Source organism: Venturia canescens, chromosome 10 (assembly GCF_019457755.1).
Source record: "Venturia canescens isolate UGA chromosome 10, ASM1945775v1, whole genome shotgun sequence".
Taxonomy (NCBI): Eukaryota; Metazoa; Arthropoda; class Insecta; order Hymenoptera; family Ichneumonidae; genus Venturia; species Venturia canescens.
Window position 1 is genome coordinate 9,486,793 of NC_057430.1, and position 8,632 is coordinate 9,495,424.

At 36.3% G+C, this 8,632-nt stretch overlaps 2 protein-coding genes across 3 annotated transcripts in view; one reads left to right on the forward strand and one right to left on the reverse strand.

Moving 5' to 3' along the window:
* The window catches only part of Gmd (GDP-mannose 4,6 dehydratase), a 32,101-nt gene that overhangs the window by 10,766 nt on the left and 12,703 nt on the right, over positions 1-8,632 (reverse strand). Inside the window, exon 1 of one of the 2 annotated variants that reach the window (XM_043431029.1) lies at positions 83-243. The exons of the other annotated variant lie outside the window; for it this stretch is intronic. Within the exon in view, the coding sequence (XP_043286964.1) occupies positions 83-136 (54 nt within the window). The 5' untranslated portion in view covers positions 137-243. Of the gene's footprint in view, positions 1-82; positions 244-8,632 lie in introns of those variants that run through there. 2 annotated transcript variants of the gene reach the window in all.
* LOC122417506 (uncharacterized) lies at positions 503-1,908 on the forward strand. The gene is made up of 2 exons (XM_043431033.1): positions 503-927; positions 1,666-1,908. The coding sequence occupies exons 1-2, from the start codon at positions 663-665 to the stop codon at positions 1,767-1,769; spliced, it is 369 nt and encodes a 122-aa protein (XP_043286968.1). The 5' UTR covers positions 503-662; the 3' UTR covers positions 1,770-1,908.

Below are 8,632 nucleotides of genomic sequence, written 5' to 3' on the forward strand. Positions count from 1 at the left end.
GACACGTGGCATCGGTCAAACTTCACCAAAGCATCGCTGTTTTCTCTCGTGTTTATTAATGAATTGCAGAAATCGAACAGACTTGCCAAAAAAAGCTTGAATCTCCAGTGGACGTTCCCTCAGTCAAACTCTGCATAGTGACGACTTCAACTTGTTTTAAAATTTCAATATCGACGCCAGCAGTACTACGAGAGGAAAGAAAATGGTCCAAAAAAATGCCAGTCTTTCATATGAATATTCTAGAAACTTAGCCACTCTTCTATCCTCTGTAAATCGAAGTAAATTTATTAAAATATCCGAATTTATTTTGAACTAAAAAGATTTCCATTGTCGTTAAAAAAATACGATTCCCGTAGAAGCAACCAAGTCACGAGTCCTCATATCTTTTATTTGAATTATGGATGACCGAGCCGAAGAACAATACCGTTGAGCCTTGTTCCGCGAAGCTTTCCCAAGGCCACGAAGCTCAAAGCACGTTCGATCAGAAACAATATTTCCGAAATTGCACGTTTCCACCAGTCGGTATTCACATTCTAGCGTGTCATCATTGTCCATGAAAATCTACGGAATACAATCATTGACATTGCCAGTCTGATTTCCCTACAGTAAAAACAGCTCTTGCGCCAAAAGCTGAAAGTTGATTAAAAATATCTTCGTTCATCATGAAACTCGCAAAGAAGGCACTTCCGTCTGTCAAACAATTAGTCGATAAGGTTACATCAAAAATAGAAAAACTCGAGAAGAATGTGGAAGAGTTGGCAAAGACGAAAGTGGTAGAAGAGAAGAAGGAACCGGAAAAGTCAGAAAAGACGGAGGCAACGGAGCATAAAGAAATACCGACAGCGGTTGAGCATACGGAAATACCGAAAGAGCCGGTGAAGAATGCGTATAAGGAGCAAAACCTGGACGAGAGGTCAAAGAGGAGGAGTGAGTATTTGCGTCGTTAATTTTTAAATAACTGAAAGAAAAGAGCTGTCGAATGTATCGGATGTTTTAATAGCCAATACTCATTCTAAGGGCGAAGGATTGTTTTTCGTTCGTTGGAAGCCCGTAATTAGTTTTGAATATCTGTAGGCAGAATCTCCTTGGCATCTGCTTGAAATGTATTTGTATTCAATTCGAATGGAAATAGCCTTGTCTTCGGTAATTTTAAAAAGCAAGTATACTCACTCGCTTCAACCAGTTGACTGCGCAGCTATTTTACAATTTCGAGCAAATCATTAACTAAAATTTTCAATAATTTTGTTCTGCAGGTTTATTAGGCTACTGATTCTATTCTCTAATTTTTTTGTTTACTGTGCAATCTGAAAAGTGGTACATCAAATTTTCTTGAAAATGAACAGCAATAACTCCATTTTTAATTTCTATGAACGACTTTAGCGTGAGTGGCATGATCTATTTTCGAAAAAGTTCAACAAATCGAGTTTACAAAAGAGAGCAATTAGCTGTAACATGACAAGGCATCTATCAAACTTCATCGAACTATCCTCTTTTCTCTCAGATATTTAATAATCAACCGCAGACACGTAGAAAGTTAATATAAAAGTTGAAATGGAGCTATTCTGCTTTTCTCTAATTTTTGTTTTCTCTCCTTTTCTATCCTTTACTTTTCCCCTCAAATAAAATATACGATTGCCCGGATAATAGCGACAAAAATTTTTGCAGATTTGATCATAAAAATTATTATATTCGTGGTGTCCATCGTGTTTATCCTCGTGATGATAGTGTTAATAAAAGGATGGATGACGGAAGCAGACACTTCTAAATGACACGCAGAAAAAATCTGACAACGAAAACTTTTGGATTTATTTTCCATGTAATAAAAAGACGACGTACACCCAATGTGGTGAACACGCATGTAATAAATGTTAATTCGATAATTAAAAAACTGATTAAAGAAAAACACAAGCGGTTGTCAACTTTTCTATCAACATTCTCAATAATCATTCTTCACACATAACATTCTTGAAAAGAAATACAAGTTTCAATATTGTATCACTATAATATCATTGACCCATGCAATTTTTGGTTTTAAGGTGATCTGTCAGTTGCGCGAGTGCGAGAGAGATAGCTGCAAAATGGTTGTACGGTTTACTCGGACATCCTCGATTTTTTGATAAAAATACGAGTTACACACCTTGTTCTTTAACCCTTAGTGTGCACACCTTGACAGCGAGACATTTCGTGCACATACGGGGTCACTTTGAGCGCAGGTCATTTTTGACATCGAATATCTCGGTAACTATGCGCTTTTCGGAATAAAAGGTTTAGTCACTTTTTGCAGAGAACTGATCCAACTTTAAGGCTGCAAAGTCGGATTTCCAAAAAAATCTTTTTTCATCGTTCAAAAACGTGCTTAAAGTTGACAGTGCGCGTAAAAAGCACTTTTTCGGTTAAATCTCTCGTAAAAAATTAAATTTTGAGTTTTGAAAAAAATCCTTACAGAATTTTACAAACAAGGATCCACGCTTTGAGGGAAAAATAGTCCACTTTGCAACCCTTCCAAAAAGTGTATTTATTTTGGAGTGTGAAGTTGGCTGTGCTCCCTACTTTTAGAGAGGGAATAACGATTTCTTAATATTGGGGGTTTTACTTATGAGATGTTCATCTGTAAATGCTATTCACGTGAAAAAAAATTTTGGGGTCGACCTGACCCCAGATGCACACTAAGGGTTAATAAAATGAGAATAGCCTGTAATTCACATTTTCTTTCAAATATTAAGCTACCATATACGCTAAGATCATCTTAAGCAAAAAACGTTTTTCAGTATGATTTACTGATCGATACATTTACAAAGATAATCTATACCTTTGTATGTGTCGATGTGTACAATACCAAAACACTCACTAACAGTACGGCATTCAATTGGATTTCACATTCAAGCTAATCTGGCTTCGAATCCATCACTCGTAGAAGTTCGTGTTACACAATTTTTAGTTACCGACCCTCCACTCGTGCAACGGATAAAACTTCTCAATGTAATCGGACGGTATTTTTTTTATTTTTTTTTTAATTTTCTTAATTTTTTTTATTAAAAAAAATAGAGAAGGCTTTGAGGTTCTCTACCTCATACAGCCAATCGGACGGTGTGTTATACTGACATGGTGCCGCCCCCGTACGTTCGTGTGTGGTAACCGTGCACCGCATTTTACACCAAGGTCAGATGGTACAGCGTGCAATTGAGCAGTTTCCTGCTGTCTAAAATACATTTCAGTTGGAAAGATACAGTGGAACATTTTCTACTCTGTAAGAGAGTGGAGGCTAAAGAAGGAGTTGAGAAGACCGATCGTCGATAACTACTTTGAAAAATTACCAACTCAGACTCGGTTGTTATATCGATTGGAGTTTTTTTTTTTTCCTATTTTTTGAGCATCTTCAAAATGTTTGAAAAATTTGTACGTCTTATAAGAAAGAGCGTTGCCCGAATCAAAGTTATAACTGTAATGATTACGGAAAAAAGCATTTGGAACTGTTCCACTATTTAAATAAATTTGTATAATTTTTAGATTATTCAAATTCCGACAGCCTTCCTGGCGACGACTTTGTTATTAATCTACAGTACCATGGAAGAAACATTATTAATTAAATTAATTATTAATTTATTATTTTCATTTCATTTAATAATTTATTTGATTTTCATATTTTTATTCATTTATTCATATGTTTATTTATATTAATAATTTATTTAATTATTTTAAATTAAGATTAATAAATCTATTTAAAAAATATATTAACAATCGACATGGACATGCGTACAAATACTGCGCTCCTGTACGATCCTTCTCTTCGAAAACACAAAGTAAATTTTTCTTCGTCTCAAAAGATTCCTATCATTTCATCCATTTCAACCAGATTCTGATACCGATTGCTAGATAATGATTTGCTGGAAATAGATTCTCGATTTTCTCTTAGCCAGCCAACTAGTCATCGAGATACATCGGGATGGCAGATTTATGAGGCGCATTTTTCTGATAATCTCAACTAAGTACTTTGCCGTTGATTTTCGTTGAAAATATTTGCATATACTATGAAAAATCGCTGAATCGGTGTACGATATGGATTTTTTTTTTTTTTTTTTTTTTTTTTTTAATTAAATTAAAAAAACTCGCGGTCTCAAATCTCTTTGGTGTTTGAAGTCACCGTGAAAAACACGTTTCTAGACGACAATATGACCTCAAAGATCCCTGCTCCATTGAATGGCTCTTACGATAATCAAATTGCAGGACGGAAATGATTGATCAACGATACTCAGGTATCAGAAGATTCCAGCCACAACGATCGGACCCAACTGCCCAATTGGAATTTTCAGCATTCATCAAGTTATTCAAGCAAAGTCTTCGATGAACCTTCAGCATCGATAATCTCTCAAAAAAAAAAGAATTAAAGAGGGTGGCTACGTTCGTCAAATTGATAAGAAATTGATCAAATTTGATGATAATGTTCTTCAACATCAAGTGCGAAGACACAATTTTTTTCAAAATTTTTTTCTGCTTAGTTATCGAGTAATTACGGATTAAAGCAGATTTCTTATGCCCGGAATGTATACCTATATATATGGAAACGCTATGCTCATACACTTGAACTTTAGTGATCAATTACTCGATAACTGTACAGAAGAAAAATCTTAAAAAATTTGTACTGTCAAATTTGGCCCTAAAGAATATGTTCACCAAACTTTATTAAATTCTTATAATTTTGAAATTTTTAATGTATTTAACATGGTTTAGCATGGCAACATTGTATCGTCGGTAGCCACCCTCCTTAAGTTGAATTGACTTGAAACATTGCGCAGAAGAGTCCTTGAAAAAGAGGACTCCCGAGCGGTATAGAAAGCGAAGAATTCATAAGTTTATCTTATCGAGAAAAGAGAGTCGGTACGTTCCATCTTTCCGTTTTGGGCGAGCATAAAAATGTATCCTCCACACAACGCGGGGGTTGCTTTTCCAAGAACTCCCGGTGCTCTTTAACGATCGCGATAAAAGTCAGCGGGGGTGGCTCCTCGCTTGCGGATCTCTGCAGCCAGATCTCATTGTAGTAGAAAGAGGATTCGTGGAATTTGGGCTGAGTTACGAGCGATAGGAGAATTTTTGGCAACGCTCCAGCGGTTACTTCACGGATTATACCACCCTCGCTCTTTCTTATTCCACCACTTCTTGCCAATACACCCTTCCGAGAAAACTTTGGCCCAAACTCTCCTCCGAACGACCTCTGAATCTTCCGACTTTGAGCGAACGAGTTCCGCGAATCTAGCCCCCACGGAAAACGGATGGACATGCGCGTTCGGGCTCGCGTGGGTGTTCACGTGATTCGCAAACTCTGGCCCGGAGGGTCGACCCGCAGGAGGGTTGTTGTGACGTCACTCTCGACGGATCGACTTGACCCCAGATTCTGGCCTCAGTACGCGTGGAGCCGATAACACCCCCAACGAAACTCCAATGAAAACGAGCGCTTCCGAGAATCGGGCAATCACGAAAATCCCTTATTCCGCTCGTTCATACCAACTCCTCAGTTTTTCAACAAGTTTTCCCGGAGTCCGAACGAAACTCATTTCGTGAGCATTAGAAAAAATGGAGTAATCGAAAATAGTCTCGAAAAATAAAGCTTTTCGAGAGTCTACGAAAGATGGAAACTGCGATCCGCGGACTTCAATCAAATTCCGGTCAATTAGAATCGTTGATTCGACAGATCATTTCAAAGGAAATCACGTCGTGGATGTCGGAATTATTGTAATGATTCGATGCCTCGATTTTATTTCGATTTTTCTTTTAATTTATTAACTCTTTAACGCCCAAAAGACACCTTTCGCATGTACCCTTTTCTAGGGGATTATTCACTATGAAAACGTCGTTGAAAAAATTCGTAAGCTACCTTATTGACGATTTTTGAAGTCGCTTTTTCAACGGTACCATTAAAAGAGGGCTAAAACCCTTTTTTTATTAGATTTTTGCAAAATAAAGCAAAAAAGTAGCAATTTTTGCGGTCCGTTTTTTTTAACCCGCGATTCGAAAGCCTTATCGTATTATTTTCAAATGATAAAGTGCATAAATCGTATCCTCGATGTTTGTACTTTCGAAGTATGTGCTTGGTTTTTTTTCCCTTAGGCTTACCATTGCAAATAAACGGTAAAATTGCTAAAATGAAATGTTTAATTTTCAGGGTATTCGAATTTTGTGATGAGAACGGATATTTTCGAGTTGATATCTGAATTACCCATGAGGTCAAAGGTTTTTTGGGTCGAATGATCACGAATTTGCAAATATAGTTTTACAATATTTAATATTTTAAATATTTATTTATGTATATGTCGTAGTATGCATGATAAGCATCATTTGATAGAAAAATAATTGAATGAAGCGTCGAGCGAGATTCGAAGAGCATTGAAATTACGTTGCTAAGCAACGAAAAACAGAACGCTCGAGTGAAATCAAAGACGTTCGAGAACGAATCGAACAGCCGTCGAGATCACTACGCTTCATAAATAAATAAAATGTTTAATTGAGTTCGTTTATCGAAATGTAAATCAATAAATTTCATTATAATAATTTCAAAGAGTGACTGAATTATAATACTTCAATAAATAAGTGAACAAATTACGTGATTGTGATATTTATTTCTGTGCCATTCTCCGACATTTATTTATTTACAATAGTTTTACAAAATTAATCGGTTTACAATCTTTGACAAAAAATCAAAATTTTTTAAAATTGTTTCCGGAACCATGATCTACGCGGAAAAATGAAAATTCTGTAAAATTATTAATTACGAGAAATAATGCATTGGTAATGTGTTGCCGCTGCGTGTTTGAACAAATTATTTGAATTTGAGTTTAAACAATTGTTTGAACAATTATTTAAACAAAAAAATGCAATTTGTTGAAATTATTTATTTAAAATTTACTTTCTTTAAACGAATTGTTCAAACAAATTTATTTTGCAAAACTAATAGCAAATTTGTCATCAGTGACCCAAAAAATCTTCGACTTCATGTGTAATTTATACATCAACTCTAAAGTACTCTCGTTCTCGTCACAAAATTGGAATATCCTCAAAATTGAACATTTTATTTAAGCAATTCTACCGTTTATTTACAATGGCAAGCCCAGGGAAGAAAAAATCAGGCGCACATACTTCGAAAGTACAAACATCGAGGACACGATTTATGCACTTTATTTAAAAAAAAACCGACCTCAAAAATTGCTACTTTTTTGCTTCATTTTGGAAAACCTAAAAAAAAAAAAAGTTTTAGCAATACTTTAATGGCTCCATTGGAAAGATAGTCGACAAGGTAGCTTACGAATTTGTTCAATGACGTTTTCATTCTGAATAATCCCCTAGAAAAGGGTACATGCGAAAGGTGTCTTTTGGGCGTTAAAGGATTAATTGGAGAGCAGTTCGCGATGGAACGTCAACCGATAGTAGAATAAGGTGACAAATTTCGATAAAATCAATCATCAAAAAACATCGAGGAAAGTTTTAGCATAGAGAAACAATTGAATGGAGCTCCATAGTTATTCCCACGCTCCGAATGATCGAATGTATTCGATGACAATAAAGTTTCATGTATTCCAACGAAGCTCAATTAAACTCCGGATTTAAAAGTCTGAATGGGAGAATAAATTGTGCGAATTTGTTCGAAGCAATGAATAAAAATCGCTTCGCCACGTTAGCCAGAATATCGATCAGCGTCGGAGAGCCCGGCATTTTTGAAGAAACCTGCAGCGATTCGCTTGATTGCTTCTCGAAGAAAGTAAGGGTTAGTTCGATCGAGGGCGTCAATGGAACGCTCACAAGTTCCGTCCCTGGTTTATCCCCCACCCATTTCCACATCGCAGGAATACTACTCTCTCCCTTTTCTTCTCGACTCCGGAGCAGGGGCCAGCAGGGGGACATCCACACTGAATCGAGTTGTACGTACGCGTTCACATACATTCACATACATGCGTATTATTAGTACTCTAGAGCCCACCGACGCGAGCGTCGTCGCCATCAACCCCTAAACTATTCGACGTCAGCTTGTCTGCTCTCGGTCTTTTAAAGTCGATACCGCGCGGAGTCTTGTATAATGCAATATACGTACGGGGAGAAGAGAAGCCAAAAACCTCTGGATTCGAGACCACCATGTCGGATCGCGACCGTCATTGTTTCGATGAAGAAAATTTACTGCGATTAAACTCGAAATTTCAAACGAATATATTGAACAAAAATATTGTTTATTAATCGTCTAAAGTCGACGTTCAGAAACTCGTGATAGTTTAACTCCGTCATTGTTTTTTACTGAGCTCAGATACCTACAAAAAGTGGTCCCGCGAATTTGGAATTCTTTCCGTTTTGTCACTGTATTTTAAATCAATTCAAATATTCGTTGATCGAAGTAATTGTGCTCCAGAGCACTATTGAATTTTAATATTTAACATTTTTTGAAGCCTTATGCATAGGCCCTTGTGATTTAATTAAATAATTTAATGAACCACGGAATCACAATCATGGGAATGGAAACAGAAAAACACTTATTATTTGAGATAAAAGAGTAATAAAGTAGAAAATGGCTGTTGTCACATTTTGCTCGACGATTTTACAACGACAGTATTTTAACCGCAATGATTATATTAAAAATTTTTCAATCTCAACAAAT